The sequence below is a fragment of the Herpailurus yagouaroundi genome, unplaced genomic scaffold (genome assembly GCF_014898765.1).
Source record: "Herpailurus yagouaroundi ecotype Mexico unplaced genomic scaffold, PumYag 100, whole genome shotgun sequence".
NCBI lineage: Eukaryota > Metazoa > Chordata > Mammalia > Carnivora > Felidae > Herpailurus > Herpailurus yagouaroundi.
In genome coordinates, this window is record NW_024412391.1 from 87,518,407 (window position 1) to 87,534,850 (window position 16,444).

The 16,444-nt window shown below is 36.0% G+C and overlaps 1 protein-coding gene across 2 annotated transcripts in view; it reads left to right on the forward strand.

The window, feature by feature from the left end:
- The window catches only part of SUGCT (succinyl-CoA:glutarate-CoA transferase), a 775,778-nt gene that overhangs the window by 387,281 nt on the left and 372,053 nt on the right, over positions 1-16,444 (forward strand). For both annotated transcript variants that reach the window (XM_040473014.1, XM_040473015.1), the window contains one exon: positions 4,181-4,283. In XM_040473014.1, the coding sequence (XP_040328948.1) occupies positions 4,181-4,283 (103 nt within the window). The remainder of the gene's footprint in view (positions 1-4,180; positions 4,284-16,444) is intronic.

The window sequence follows — 16,444 nt, forward strand, 5'->3', positions numbered from 1 at the left end:
GCCTCTGGTCTCATCTGTATCTCTCCGTTCTCTGTGTTAATGTGTTGATGCTGATTATGTCAGTCCCCCGCTGAAAGACCTCTCTGGATTCCTCGTTGCCGGTGGAAATCCAATATCCTTAGCATAGCAGACAAGATGCCTTGCACTCCAGTTCTAAACTTCTTTTCCCATTTTTCATCTTTTGCCACTCAGGGCACAGGAGACTTTAGATTCTTTCCAGGATGGGTCTTTGTACATATTGTTCTCTCTGTCTGGAAGACCCTTCTTTCCATCTTCCCCATGGAAAATGCTAACTCATCCTTCAACAGCTGGCTCAAATGTCACCTGGTTTTTTAATTCCTTCCTGACTCACCAGGCCCCGTTCAGGTCTCCTTTTTTGGTACTTTAACTCAGGTTGTATACTCATTTTTTTGCCTTAGCATCTTGCATTGCAATTCATCAATTTCTTTAGCTGTGTTCTCCTTTAGGTCTCCTTTATGATCTTTGAATACAGGGGCGTTTTTATTGTTGTAATCCCCATGACTGACACAAAACACACTATTACTAAAAACATCAGGAATGAATGAGAATTAATGTAAGGAGATAGAGCTTGAAGTGAAAAAGCATCTTCGTGCTAAATGAAATAAGCCAGATGCAGAAATACAAACAGTGCATTGATCTCACTTATGTGTGGAATCTAAAAAGTCAAACTCCTAGAACCAGAGTGTAGAATGGTGGTTGCCCAGGACTAGGGTGGGGGGAAAGTGGGGAAATACTGGTCAAAGGGTACACGCTTTCAGTTATAAGATGAGTAAGTTCTGAGAATTGAATGCATAGCATGGTCATTATAGGTTTTAATACCATATTTTACACTTAAATTGTTCTTAAGTAGATTTTAAATGTTCTCACTCCCCCCCCTCACCCACATAAATGGTAACCATGAGGTGAAGGATGTGTAAATTAATTTGCCTGCAATAATCATTTCATGATGTATATGTATATTAAATCACTGCACCACATTTCACTCTTTAAAAAACCATGTTGTACAAGCTAGATGTGTCCAATTTTTATTGGTCAGTCATACCTCAAAAAAAGGTTGGGGGGGCTAAAGCTGTATGAATTTGAGCAGGTTCATTTCTCCAAACCTGATTTTCCTACTGATCATATGAGAATAATATTTACCTTACAGTAAGCTTGTGAGGATAAAAGCTACAAGATATAGACCAAACAATTTAATAACGAGTATTTAGTAATCATTAACGTTAGAATTATTTCCAACTCCACCTTCATGGCCCATGCCTCTTAGTTTCTCTCTGGTCTTGCATTTGGCTGCAACGTTACACCATTCTCTAAAGAGAAGAGCTTTTGTTTTTTAAGTGAAATCTTGATGCAAAGAAATTTAAACTCAAGTCCGTTTTCATGTTTCATCTACCTAAGTGATGCAATCTGGTTAACAATACTCATTCTGACATCAAGTGAATTCGGCAAAAATCTAAAATGTAATATGTGGATTGATTTAATAAGTTCACAATTAAGTCCGGTTTGTTTAATGAGTTTCCAAGTAACGTCCCAGAGGAGGCTCTAGTTTTGAGGCTCACTTCACTGGATCTAGGGACACTTTCCTGTCTTACCTTCAGTATTATACTGCCTGAAAAGTGATTTAGAACAGCTCTTTCCTTTTCCTTTTTTTTTTTTTCAGCAGAATTTTTGTGGTTAATAAAAACATGCGCTTACAGCTTTTTTGCATAGATAAAGGAAAGGATTCCACATCAGATTTAGATCAAGAGATAGATTTTCAGAGGAAAATGATGGATGTGTCCTCTGGGAGCAGCGGAATGCAGCGATGTTCTGTCTCTGACTGATTGAGTTTAAGGCATTTACGAACACTTCCACACCCACACCCACGCAAATACACAAACAGTGGTCACAACTGCAGCTCCAGACACTGCCTCTCTCCCCTGTCTCATTTCCAAAGTGCATCCATTGTTTTCCATAACATGAAATAAATCCCTTGCTTTTGCCCAGTGGTGAAAAGCTTATATAAATACTAAAACTGCAACTATTCCCCTGAGTTTTCTGTTGGCAAGTCTGCAGCCATGGGTTTGTTTGGATATTGACATGCATTTTCTGTGCGGCTCTTTTAGGCCACTTGGGTGAGGCCAGTGGTGATAAATTCACTTGTCTTGAAAATTTATCAGCTTAACCATTATAATACTCCGTTTATGAAAAATTTAAGTAATTGACACCTTGATTGAAAAGGCTCCAAGTTCAAAGTATCTCTTTTATTCTTTCAGCATATATCATTCTGGTGATATATATGTCTCAGGAAGTCTTGGCCAGGAGATGATTTTAACAGTCATTGAAAAGAAAATAAGGTTGTGAAGAATTGATTATTGTAAGACATTTAATCTGCATGGTGGTGTTCCCATGAAAGAATGCTTTTCAGTATGTAGAAGGGAAGTGTTTGGTTGTATACTACATAGGGATGGTTAACATTACTGGCTGCGATTCAAATGTACAATAAAATCTTGTCATAATAATAAGATTAGAAAACTGTCCTCAAAGTATTGATACTGTTTTTACCCTGGTTTTAAACAGTGGAAGAAGTAGGGCATTTCTCTTATATAACTTCCCACAGAATCTGCAAATTTAAGGTTAATTCTAGCTATGTGCAAGATTGCTGAATGGAAATCCATGAATACTATTTCAATTATATTTTCTTTTTTTAAATTTTTTTTTCAACGTTTTTATTTATTTTTGGGACAGAGAGAGACAGAGCATGAACGGGGGAGGGGCAGAGAGAGAGGGAGACACAGAATCGGAAACAGGCTCCAGGCTCCAGGCTCTGAGCCATCAGCCCAGAGCCCGACGCGGGGCTCGAACTCACGGACCGCGAGATCGTGACCTGGCTGAAGTCGGACGCTTAACCGACTGCGCCACCCAGGCGCCCCATATATTTTCACTTGTTTTTCTGTAGTAGTGCCTTCTACTTGCTCCCAATAACCTATTTTACCTAAGGCGTTTTAAAAATCTCTTTTCACCTAGATTATTACTTAACTGAAAATAGTTCGCCACTTTAACAATTAGTAATTCTAAACTCTTTTACAAGTTATCACTGTTCAGTTGCCTTGAAGATCCAAGATTGTGTTCTATTTCATTGTCTTAACAAGAAAAAATACAAAACAGTGAATCTCATTAATGAATTAGGTCCCCTTTTCTTGAGACCTAATAGAGAAAATAAAGGCAATCAAATAGGCTTTTAGGTCTGTGGAGCCTAATTTTAAATTATAGAAAAAACAAACAGAGGTAAAGGACTTGGTTGGATTTGAGAGGTAATGGCTAAACTGATATATCAGTGTTCACATGCCTAGATTTGTTCTGATTAGTAAATCACAGTGCAAATAAGTACCTAAAGTTGTTTGTAGGCCAATGGTTGTGGCTGTTAACTCTGATGTACCTTAAATATAATAGGGGTAGAACATATAGCTTTCTTTTAAAACAACTACATTTTTAACAATGTTTATTTATTTTGAAAGAGAGAGAACAAGGGAGAGAGAAGGAGTGTGAGCAGGGGAGGGGCAGAGAGAATTTCAAGCAGGTTCCACACTGCCAGTGCAGAGCCTGATGCAGGGCTTGAACCCACGAACCATGAGATCATGACCTGAGCTGAAATCAAGAGTCGGATGCTAAACTGACTGAGTTACCCAGGCACTGCTAACGCAACATTTGTTTATTTTTTGTTTTGAGGAATAATTTAGTATGTCAGTGTCTACCTGATAGTGGCGTATTATGCCTTATACCTAAAAAATACTTTGCACAATGACATTATGCTCAAAATTGCAATTATTATCATTATATTTATAAATTGCTCAAAACCACAACAATTGAAACTCAGTTAAAACCATTCCCCACATAATCTCTCTTCTCCAATGGGCTCTCTGTCAAAAAGCACACAGGGACAGAAGTAGGAGGAGTTTTATCTCTAAAGGTGGATTTCAAACAACGGGACCTGGGTGGCTGTTCCTACCACTGCAGGGCAAGTCGAGTTGTTTCAGTTAGGCAACATTCTCAAAACTAGGAGCAAAGAGAGTCTAAGAAACATATTTTTGTCGTTATTGGTTGCTTCAAAAGAGGGCCATATGAGAAAAAATGTTGTGTTACATTCTTTGTAAAAATACATCTTTTTTTGGTGTGTTCCTAGGTTTGAAAAAGAAATGACCAGCAAGTGGTTATACCTCTTTGAAGGCAGTGGGGTTGCATACGGCCCAATCAACAACATGAAGAATGTATTTGCAGAACCCCAGGTTTGGTTTTTGAAGTTTTTAGTACATTGCAGTTTTTTAGTACATATTGCCTCTCTTTCTTATCATATAAATACCTGTTAGCCATTGGTCTTGAGCTTAAGTCATGTAACATGATTTTTGACTATTACGTTAGACTGTGGGTCTGAAGTAAAAAGAATCAATTTGGAACTGGCTGTCTATAATCATGCTTTTATGTCCATCAGATCTAACATATTTCTGCAACAGTCTCTACATAAAGCCTGTGAGGTCAGGACATTCATTTTTCCTGAAAAATAGAAATATAGACAATTGAAAGATTGGGATCAGGCACTTGGAGATCATTCTCTATAGAAGGAAGTATGACAACTCTCACAGTTACAGTCCATATCTTGTCAGATGGCTATCTTAAACTGTACAAAGCAGGTTACATTAACTTTGCAAATGAGAGGCTTTTATATGTTTTGATTAATAAAGGGCATTATTTGTGAAGAATTAATTGTTCTTGAATAGAGATTTGATCTGTACAATTCTTATAGGCTTCTTCTTGGGCCCAGGAATAAGGATCACCTGAAAAAATATTTTTTTCTATAACATTGTTCAAATAATTATTTTTAGATGGTATCGAAATAATTTCTAATTTTATTAATCAGTATCACTGCAGGCAACTTACTGTTTCTTGGATTCACATATTAATCCCAAAAGGTAGAGGAACTCCATTTTTCTATGAAGCTTTCACTATGATTATTCACATATCTTGTCAGTTTCCAATGCTTCAAAATTACAGATTTAAAAAAATTCTTTTCATTGTAACAGATTTTTCTTTGAAATTAATTATTGAAAATGGAATACGATGTTTTCTAAGAGAGGAGAACTTTGTTGGAAACTGACCTAATTCTTTACCTTTGGTATCTGTATTTTACATGAATACCTGCTTCAAGGAGAATTGAGATGTATTTGATTCAATGGCTACAGTATTTACTGGAGGAAAAAAAGTGAATGAATTCAGGAATTCTGCTTTGGGTTTATTTTCCTGCCAAGATCATGAAAATGGCAAGGCTTTGTCCGTAATGAAACAATGGCCAATAAGTATTTGAGATAAGGGGGCCCACTTGATGTGTGTTGAGTTTATGTGGAAGGGTCCTCACTATATCATGGATCACTGTCTGGTGACTCTTTGCAATGATGTAGCAGCATGCATGCCCTGAAATGTACTAGACCCAGAGGACCAGTTTCCTCACTTCATGACTTTGAATGAGGCCAAGCTCTGACTTTAAATTGTTGTGGGGAAATGGGTGGGTGCGTTGTACTATTATTTTTCCCACTTAAAAGTGGTACTGAGGCGTGTAGGACTTGGTGTTTAATTCAATTAATGTGAGGGCATGTTTCTCTAGAGATAATTTCTGAGAGTTTTATCATCAGCATTTCCGTTGCTCCACCTGTTTCATCAGGCATAAATTCACCCCAAAGAACGTTATTTTAAAAATCAGTAGGTATATTCTAATGTGACCTATTTTCTAGGTTTTGTTGAATAAGGAACCAAGGTTCCACTCTTCAAATTGATCAATGCAGTCTGCTCTGGTTCGGACCGAATCTAGGATAATTAGATTTTTCATTCCCAATTTTCCCTTGTAGTTTAGTTTAATTACTGGAATCTCTGTATCTTGTCTCTTTTGGACCTGCATGAAGTTTCTATTGTTGGTCTATGGCATATTTTTAGGACTTCAATCATTTTTCAAATGGAGAAGAGTGATATTACCTGAACCGGGACACCAACTTGTGCTACTACCCCAAAGGTCTCTGAAAACTGCCTTCTTAGCCACCCCAAAGAAGATTGTAACTATTACAATTCTAACATCAAAAATTTTTAACTGTACAGTGATGATTACTGACAAGGTACCCTAGTCGCAAGAATAGAGTTGGTCTCTTTTATATATAATTTCATTCTTCTTTGCGATTTATTTATTTATTTTTTTCAACGTTTATTTATTTTGGGGACAGAGAGAGACAGAGCATGAACGGGGGAGGGGCAGAGAGAGAGGGAGACACAGAATTGGAAACAGGCTCCAGGCTCCGAGCCATCAGCCCAGAGCCTGACGCGGGGCTCGAACTCACGGACCGCGAGATCGTGACCTGGCTGAAGTCGGACGCTCAACCGACTGCGCCACCCAGGCGCCCCTTCTTTGCGATTTAAATACCAAGCGTACACTTCAAAGTTTTTTGGAGTTTTAGAAAGGCAAAAGAGCAACATACCATTACATTTTGAAAGTTAGCAAAGATGACTCTGGCAGTTGTATGTAGGATTGTTTGGCACAAGAGGTAAGGCCGCTGTATTTCCCCTATGCTTGGAATTGCTGGGCTCTTTTTAAAGAATTCCATATAATTTGGGATTTTGGAAGGAATGTAAAATGTGACAAAATCATGGAGTTGTTTTTTAGGACTGCTTTAAAAGTTCATTCGGCAAACCATTCTTGTACTTATTATGTACCAAGTGCTAGGGATTTAGCATGAACTTAGTAATTATCTTATGTTCTGAAAAATAAATTTAAAATGGACTTAAATAGCAGATACACATTAAATATTGTTGATGCATGGATCAGTGAATGAATGAGTTGGCTAACTCTGCAAAGTATAGGTTTTCCAAATGATCAGGTGGCTATTGTGCACCCCTGAGTGGGGCTGACAAGCTCTATCTATAGTGCTGGCTGGAAACCTTTTGTCTGGAAAGCCTAGGGGAGGTAAGCACAACATAATGGTTAAGACCATGGAGTCAAAATTATTGGGCAGCTTTATAAACTTACTAGGGTTCAGTTTACTCAACTGTAAAGTGGTAAAATAGGATCTTGTCTCTATATTGTTGTGTTACAAGAGATAGTGTTTATCAAGGGCAGTAGGGATTGCCAGATGGTAATATCCCTGGTTATGATGGTGTTCTTCAAGGTCATATTTTTGTTTAAAAAAAAAGAAACACCCTCTTTTACTTACCTTTGTTTCGTGGATACAAATAAACTCAGTGTGGCTGTGGGGAGGGGATCGTTAGCTTAAAACCGAGCTCTAATACTCTTTTAAGAAAATGCATCTACAAACTCTGTGCCAAGTTCTCAACCTTCATCATTTCTGATTGCTGAAATTCCTTTTATTTTTTATTTTCTGTACAAGTATCATTTCCGTTTAAGGTGTCCTCCCTTGTTTTTCCCCCGATGAGCTGTAGAGTTTCTTGGCCCTGGGTACGTGGAACGGGCCACTTGTGCTCAGATGTGGGACCGTGCCGCTGGCGCCCGTGGCTGGCTCTCCGTGTGTGCTGTGCCAGCACAGCTGCTAGTTTAACTGAAAATTGACTTGGGTGAAGTACAAGGCCTGGAACATGGCGCAGGAAGTGAGGCTTTGATGAAGTGAAGAGGGGGTATGTCTAACCAAAAAAAAGAAAAAGAAGCATCACAGTGCAAGAGAGAATTTTCTGCGGGCCTGCTTATAGTGGGCCATGTACATTTCATCTGTGGTTTAGACTTGGTAGACAACAAAAATTTACTTGACAGTAGAAACTACTGCTAACCTAAATAATTTCATCATGGCCTCCTGTTCCAAGAAAACTTGATTTTTTGACTCAACTGAAAGAACAGATGATTTTTTTTTTCTTGGATAGAGACAAGGTTGTCTACCTTTTATCCTCTGGTTATATGCTACAGACTGCCTAGTCGAAATGATCCTAAAGTATCCACTGTTAAGTCAATCAAGAATACTATGGGGGTTTTGGTCTGGATTTACTGATAGCTTTGAGAAATTTTGATCCAAAAGCCTTTTAGTGGTAGTTTTATTGTTTTTCTCCCTCAGTGATAAATTATCTGTGGAAAAGTCTGTGTATTCTAGAAGTATAATGGAGATTATCTGCATATAGATTTTCATGGTCGTTTTTCCAAGTGCTTTCTTAAAATATCTTTTTTTAATCAGGCCAAGATTGTGCAATACATTAAAGGAATTCTTAAAAAGTTTAAAAAACTTGCTAGATGACCTCAGTATGGTCCTATTTAACATACCCTTGGGAACATGTGCATGAAATACATTGTGGTTTGAGGTTTTCCAACCCAAACAAACTTAAAAGAAAATTCAGCTTTTAATAGAAACTATTCAAATTCTTGCAAAAATAGGTATGGATCTCACCACTGAGAGCATTTAAAAGCATCATTATCTACCATGAGAATCAAAAGAGATTGTGTTATCCTGTCTTTTGTATTTTGGTTAAGACTGTGTGTTTGACGATTCTAGTGTATTCTTTGCTGAACTGCGCAATTAAAAAAAATACATAGAGATGAATGACTGAATGTCTGATTAATGTTGTTTTTTTTTTTTTTTTTCTCCTTGATGCCATGACCTGTGGGTGGGGAAGAGAGGGCAAAGGGTGTCGCAAAACTGATGTTATTTAACAAAGTCTTCACATTTCTACCACACAAGTTGAATACATCAGGTGTAAGACATCACCCTGAAGCATCACTTCTGAGAACTATTGGGAGGGAAATATCAGAACTGAAATATCACAGCTGGCCCTGATTTTAGCTGGTGCCAAACACCTGCAGGCTCTAAAAGGATACCAAAACAAAACCCCACCCCATGGCCGCAAGCCATCCCTTAACAACCCTTCCTTAACTTTGTATCACCATCAAAATTAATTTAACATTTTCTACAGAAACCTTATTCTTCCGGTCCCAGAAGGCCATTACAACTCCGTTAGCAAATCTTTCGTATGGGGTAAATATGTCATAGAAACAAACAGAATGAAGTATTGAAATATTTGATGGCTTAAAATTATCTGTTGTTTTCATATCATTATTTGTGGAAGCCTGTGAAGTTGGAGATTTTATTAATCTCTAGGCTAGCTCATATTCTCTAAGTGATTTGGTTTATTTTAGCACATTTTGGCAAAATATCTGAGCATTTGGGAAAAAAAGTTTCAATATTCATGTAGTAAGTGTCAGAAGCACCCCAATATACAACGCTGTTTTTCAAGCCCTTTCTACACTCATGCATGCACGTGCTTCTGCACATGCGCACAAACACACGCATGCACACACACATTGTTGATGCATTTTAAAGATTGCCTTCTATTGAAAAAAAAATTAAAAAAAAAAAAGATTGCCTTCTCAATGACATTAGTTAATATTTATTGAAATGCAGTTGTATAGCCCTGGGGGTCTTATACACCTCAGACAAAATTATATCCTTGTCTCTAATACTGCTGGGAAGCACGCATACCTACAGTGCTCCTTGCAACAGGAAAACAGTTGATGAAGATCTGAAGTAAAACAATGTGTCTGGAAATAATTCCTGGGAGACGAAGGAGATAAAAAAACAAATTTTGTGCCCATCTCTGAATATATACATGACACATTTTAGATGGTGAACAAATTCAGATATATTATGTGTGTGTTTGTTTTATGAACCTGGGTTTAATACTTTAAATTTTTGAAGAAATAATGTGTTTTAGACTTAAGTGATTAAATGAAATAAAAATGGAAAGTGTAAGCCTTCAATTTTATATTAAAATAAAAAGCATAAGGCAGTAATATCTAGTGTTATTTTATTGTGTTGAGAAGGATCCTAATAATGTAAGAGGAAACCAATTAAAATGTCAAATCAAAATTAAGGACGTATTATAACATTACTGGCATTTTGTGCTCATTTTTAAAATATAGCTAAGAAAATTGGATGCACCAGTTTCTTTGAATGATAACACTTCTATATATTTAGATAGCCAATTCAAATGCCTTGGACATTACTTGACTGATGGTGATGGAAATAAGATTGTAGAGTTTATGTTAAAGAAAAAAGCCTCCTTTACTTTTTATCTTTTTATAAAAATGTCAAAGGCATGGTTCAGGGCAAAGGAGAATGTATTTGCTTATTCATTCAATCAGACATTCACTCATTTGTTCAGCAAATAGTAATTGATGGCCAACACTAGCTTGTGTGCATGCACACTCTCATAGATATTATATTACATAATATATAATATATATATACCAATATACATATTGGTTTTGTAGCAGATATTTTGCAAGGGAAGAGAGTATGATGGAAAACAGTAAATCAACAAAAATAAAGCTTCCTCCAAGGAAGTCCTGCAGTCCAGTTCAAGGTAAAGAGTGTCCATCAATCACAGAAGAGTTACATATAAATGTTTTGGGCATTTTAGTAGTGAGAAATAATAGTCACAAATCATCCTATTTAATGAACTAACAGAAGTTTAAGATATGACAAAGACTTGCAAAATGTCTTTATCATGAAACTTACCAAAAAACTCTTTATTCTTTTAAATACTTTTTGTAATCAGTTTGTCATATTACTCATATATTCTTTTTCAGTGATTAAGAGGAATTTAATGGAGGTTTTAAACTTTTACTGTTCAGTGATTTTGAAATTATTTGGGACCTGGGAATATCTGAAGGGTTTGTTTGTTTGTTTGTTTGTTTGTTTTGTAAAGTTATTCTCTCTGTATTTCTCTGTCTCATACAGCCAATACTGAATGTTATGATTTCACAGATTTAGTCAAATAAGAACATTTTTCATTACCATGGTATTGTAGTTATTAATTAAAAAGCATTCTATTTGTATTATTGGTAGTACTGAACATGAACAATGATTGACAGGGACTGAGCACCATTGATATTTGAAGAACTTTCCTAAAATGATTAATGATGAAGAAAGACCCACAAAATGGTGTATTCAAAGTCTAAAGGGACCTTGAAATGGAGTTCAACATTCTGTAAGAACTCAGCAGTTAAAAATGGACCCTGAATTTGCAATTTAGCTCTTTTATTTTTGTTACCTGTGCTTTATGTGTTATACTAGGAAACCGTTGCTTATCTGAGGACATGAATATTTACGGGTGTATTTTCTAAGAGTTTTGTAAGTTTTACATCTTACATTCAGGTCTGTGAACAATTTGGCGTGTGTGTGTGTGTGTGTGTGTGTGTGTGTGTGTGTGTGTGTGTATGCTCATCCTGTAAGGTGTGGAGTCCAGCTTCACTATTTTGCATATGGATATATCCAAATTTTTCAGCATCATTTGTTAAAAAAAAGACTATTCTTTTCCCATTGAATTTTCTTGTCAGTTCAAAATCAACTACCCATTAATGTAAGTGTTCATTTCAGAACTTTAATTATTTAAACATTTTTATTTATTTCCACAATTGTGTATTTCTCAAGATTTCTAATGTTGATTTCTAATTTTATTCATTGTGTTTGAAAAACATACTTTGAATGATTTAAGCTCCTTAAAATTTATTGAGGCATATTTTATGTCTTATTATAGGATCCATTCTGCAGAAGGTTCAATGTATTCTTAAGAATGTGTATTCTATTGGAGTATTCTGTAGATGTCTGTTAGGTCTCATTTATTTTTACCATTATTTAACTCTTATATTTCCTTGTTGATCTTCCGCCTTGTTGTTGTAGACATTATTGAAAGTTGGGTGTGAAATCTCCCAATGGTTATTGGTAAATTGTCTGTCTCTCCTTTCGGTCAGCTTTTGCTTCATCTATTTTGGGCTCTGTTGTTACATGCTTATATGTTCATCACTGTTATATCATCTTGATGAATTATCCCTTTATCATCATAAAATGTTTGTCTTTCACTCTAGTAAGATTTTGTTTTTGATTTTTTAAAGTTTATTTTGAGAGAGAGAGCAAGAGAGAGTGATAGCAAGCATGCATGAGTGGGGAAGGGCAGAGAGAGAGGGAGAGAGAAAATCCCAAGCAGGCTCCATGCTGTCCACACAGAGCCCAATGCAGAGCTGAATGTCATGAACAGTGAGATTGTGACCTGAACTGAGATCAAGAGTCAGACACTTAATTGACTGAATCACCCAGGTGCTCCAACATTTTTTGTTTTAATATCTACTTTCTGTTATTAGTATTGTCACTGCATTCTCTTTTATGATTGTTGTTTGCATTGTACATCTTTTTCATCCTTTATTTTCAATCTATTTGCATGTTTGAATATAAAGTATCTCTTATGTAGACAGTATATAGTTGGATCTTGTTTTTTTTTTTTTTTAATCCAACCTGAAAATGTATGCCTTTTGATTGAATTGTTTAAGCCATTTACACTTAGTTATTACTGCTGTGGTTGGATTTACACCTGACATTTTGCTTTTTGTTTTCTATGTGTCTCATGTCTTTTTTATTGCTGTTCTTTTCATTGCCTTTTTTTGTATTAAGTAGATATTTTCCTCTATAATATTTTAATTCCTTTCATAATTTTAATGATATTTTGAGCTTTTTTTATTGGTTTCTTTGGGGCCTACAATATATACCTTAACTTATCAGAATTGACTTCAGCTTCTTTTATTTGAGTTTAGTTGACACACAATGTCACATTAGTTTCAGGTGTACAAAATAGTGATTCAACAACTATAGTTATGCTGTTCTCACAAGTATAGCCACCATATGTCACCATACAGCACTATTGTAATACCAGTGACTATATTCTCTGCACTGCACCTTTTATTCCTATGACTAATTCATTCCATAACTGGCAGCCTGTATCTCCCACTACCTTCATTCATAACCACTAGTGGATACTTACCCAAAGAAAATGAAAACACTAATTCAAAAAGTATATGCACCCCTATGTTTATTACAGCATTATTTATAATAACCAAGATATGGAAGAACTTAAGTGTCCATCAGTAGATGAATGCATAAAGAAGGTGTGGCACACACACACACACACACACACAGGAATATTACTCAGCCATAGAAAAAGGTGAGACCTTGCCATTTGTGACAACATGGATTGACCTAGAAGGTCCTAAAGGAAGACAAATGCTGTGTGATTTGTATATGTGGGACCTACAAAATCAAACAAATGAATAAACAAACAAAAAGAAAAATCAGACCTATAAATACAGAGAACAAACTGGTGGTTGCCAGAGGCAAGAAGGGTGGGTAGGTGATCAAAAAAGAATTGACTTCAGGGGTTCCTGGGTGGCTGGGTCGGTTAAGCGTCAAACTTCGGCTCAGGTCATGATCTCACGGTCTGTGAGTTCGAGCCCCGCGTCGGGCTCTGTGCTGACAGCTCAGAGCCTGGAGCCTGTTTTAGATTCTGTGTTTCCCTCTCTCTCTGCCCCTCCCCTGTTCACACTCTGTCTCTCTCTGTCTCAAAAATAAATAAATGTTAAAAAAAAAAAAAGAATTGACTTCAGTTTTATACTGCCTTAGTTACAGTGAAATATTGAAACTTTACTCCTATATAGCTCCATATATATATATATATATATATATAGTTTCAGATATATAACATCTATACATATTATAAACTCAGCAATACACTGTTACAATTATTTCTCTATAAAATATGTTATACAGTATTAAATCTTTCAGAGTTGCTGATGAAAGAAATAAGGGCAAATAAATATTCATAGAATTTTTATATGAATCTTTTTATGCCATCTTGTTTTCTTAATTTATACCTATGGATTTGAGTTAAAGATTTGAATTGGATCTGATGTCCTTTCCTTAATCCAGTACATCTTTTTGCTCTTGTCTACCCCCCTTGTGCTATTATTGTTAAATATATTACATTTACATATTATAGGCCCAATAGTATATTTATATACATACTGTTTATTGCAATAGCTTTTGTTTGTTTCACATTTTTATTTAAATTCTAGTTAGTTAACATACAGTTGATATTGGTTTCAGGTGTAGAATCCAGTGATGCATTACTTACATACAACACCTAGTTTTCATCACAAGTGCACTCCTTAATGCCCATCACCCATTTAGCCCATCCCTTGTAGCAACCCTCAGTTTGTTCTCTATAGTTAAGAGTCTGTTCTATGGTTTGCCTCTCTCTCTTTTTTACCCCCTATGTTCATCTGTTTTGTTTCTTAAATTCCACATATGAATGAAAACATATGGTATTTGTCTTTCTCTGACTGACTTATTTTACTTAGCATAATACTCTCTAGTTCCATCCCTGTTGTTGTGAATGGCAAGATTTCATTATTTTTTATGGCTGAACAATATTTCTCTCTCCCTCTCTCTCTCTCTCTCTCTCTGTGTGTGTATATATATATATATGTGTGTGTGTGTGTGTGTATACACACACACACACACACACACACACACATATATATATACACACACATACATACATATATGACACATCGTCTTTATCCACTCATCAGTCAGTAGACACTTGAGCTCTTTCCATAATTTGGCTATTATAGATAATGCTGCTATAAACATTGGGGTGCATATGCCCCTTCGAATCAGTATTTTTGTATCATTTGGGTGAATACCTAGTAGTGTACCTGTTGGGTCATAGGGTAGTTCTATTTTTAAGTTTTTGAGGAAACTCCATACTGTTTACCAAAGTGGCTGTGCCAGTTTATATTCCCATGAACAGTGTAAGAGGGTTCCCCTTTCTCTGAATCCTCACCAACACCTGTTGTTTCCTGTGCTGTTCATTTTAGCCATTCTGACAGGTGAGAGGTAGTATCTCATCATATTTTTGATTTATATTTCCCTGATGATGAGTGATGGTGAACATCTTTTCATGTGTCTGTTAGCCATCTGGATGTCTTCTTTGGAAAAATGTGTATTCATGTCTTCTGCCCAGTTCTTAACTGGATTATTTGATTTTTGAGCGTTGAGTTTGATAAGGTCTTTATAGATTTTGCAGTAGCTATGTAAATCAGTCAAGAGGAGAAAGTAACAAATATGTAATTACATTGTTTTTTGTAATTGCCTTAATTATTATTTTATTGGTTTTCTGCTGTGTATCTGTGTGTGGATTCATAGTGCTATATGGTATCATTTACTTCCAGCCTAAAGAACTTTCTTTGCTATTTATTACAATGTAAATCTGATACCAAAAAATTCTTTCAGTTTTTGTTTATCTGGGATTATCTTTAGTTTGCTTTCATTTGTGAAAGATAGTTTTGCTGGCTATAATATTGTTTGACGGTTTTTTACTTCTAACTCTTTTAATACATTGCTCCAATGCCTTCTGACTTCCATGGAATCTGATGAGATGTTACATGTTAGTATTACTGGGCTACCTAGTATGTTATCAGTCATTTTTCTTTTGCTCCTTTAGGGTTTCTTCTTTGTATTTGAACATTTTGAGTATTATGTATCTGGGTGTATGTGAATCCCTTTACATTGATCATACTTAGAGTTCATTGAGCTTCTTGGATGTGTAGACTAATGTTTTTCATGAAATTTCCAAAGTTTTCAGCCATTATTTCTCTGGTATTGTTCATCACTTTCTCATACCTCCTTCTGGTTCTCCCATTTATGTGTATGTTGGTGCTTTTAAATGGCTCTGTTCTCATTTCTCTAAGGCTCTGTTCTTCATTTTTTCCTCTTCTTCAGATTGCATAATCTCTATTCATCTATCTCCAAATTTACTGATTATTTCTTCTGCCAATTCAAGTATATGGTTGAGCCCCTCCAGTGAAATGTTCATTTCAGTTATTGTACTTCTTGACTGCAGAATTTCCATTTGGTTCCTTTTAAATAATTGGAATATTTCTATCTCTCTATTGATATGGTATCTTTGATGAGACAATGTCCTCATATCTTCCTTTAATTATTTAAGCATGATTTCCTTTTGTTCTTTGAACATATTTATAATAGCTGCTTTGAAGTTTTTGCCTGCTAAGTCCACCATCTGGGCCTCTTCAAAGGCAGTTTCTATTGCCAGCATTTTCTTTCTGTGTATTGGTCACACTTTACTGTTTATTTGCACGTCTCATACCTTTTTGTTGCTATCTGGATATATTAGATCTCCTCCAACCCCAGGCATTGTTTTGTTTGTTGCTTAACAGGTAATACAACAGTGACTTGCCTGCATCCATTCTGTGAGAACCATTTTCCTTGCAATGTATAGCCACTGAGGTCCCAGCTCAGATGGTTTCCACTTACTTTTATCTTTTAGCTCCAGGTCTTCCCTGAGTAGGTATAAGCCACTTACTAAGAACCCTGAGGATGTTCTTACCCAGTTAGATTTTTATCCTTTGTAGTTGGTCGTGTGTGTGACTTGGAAGCTGCTATTGAGTTTACAGTCTCCTTCCCCCCACCCCCTGCCTTTTTTTTTTTTTTTTTTTTTTTAGCCAGGGACTAATAGCTTGGGGATTTCCTCTGTGACTGCTTCTGAGAGATCACAACCTTGGACACTC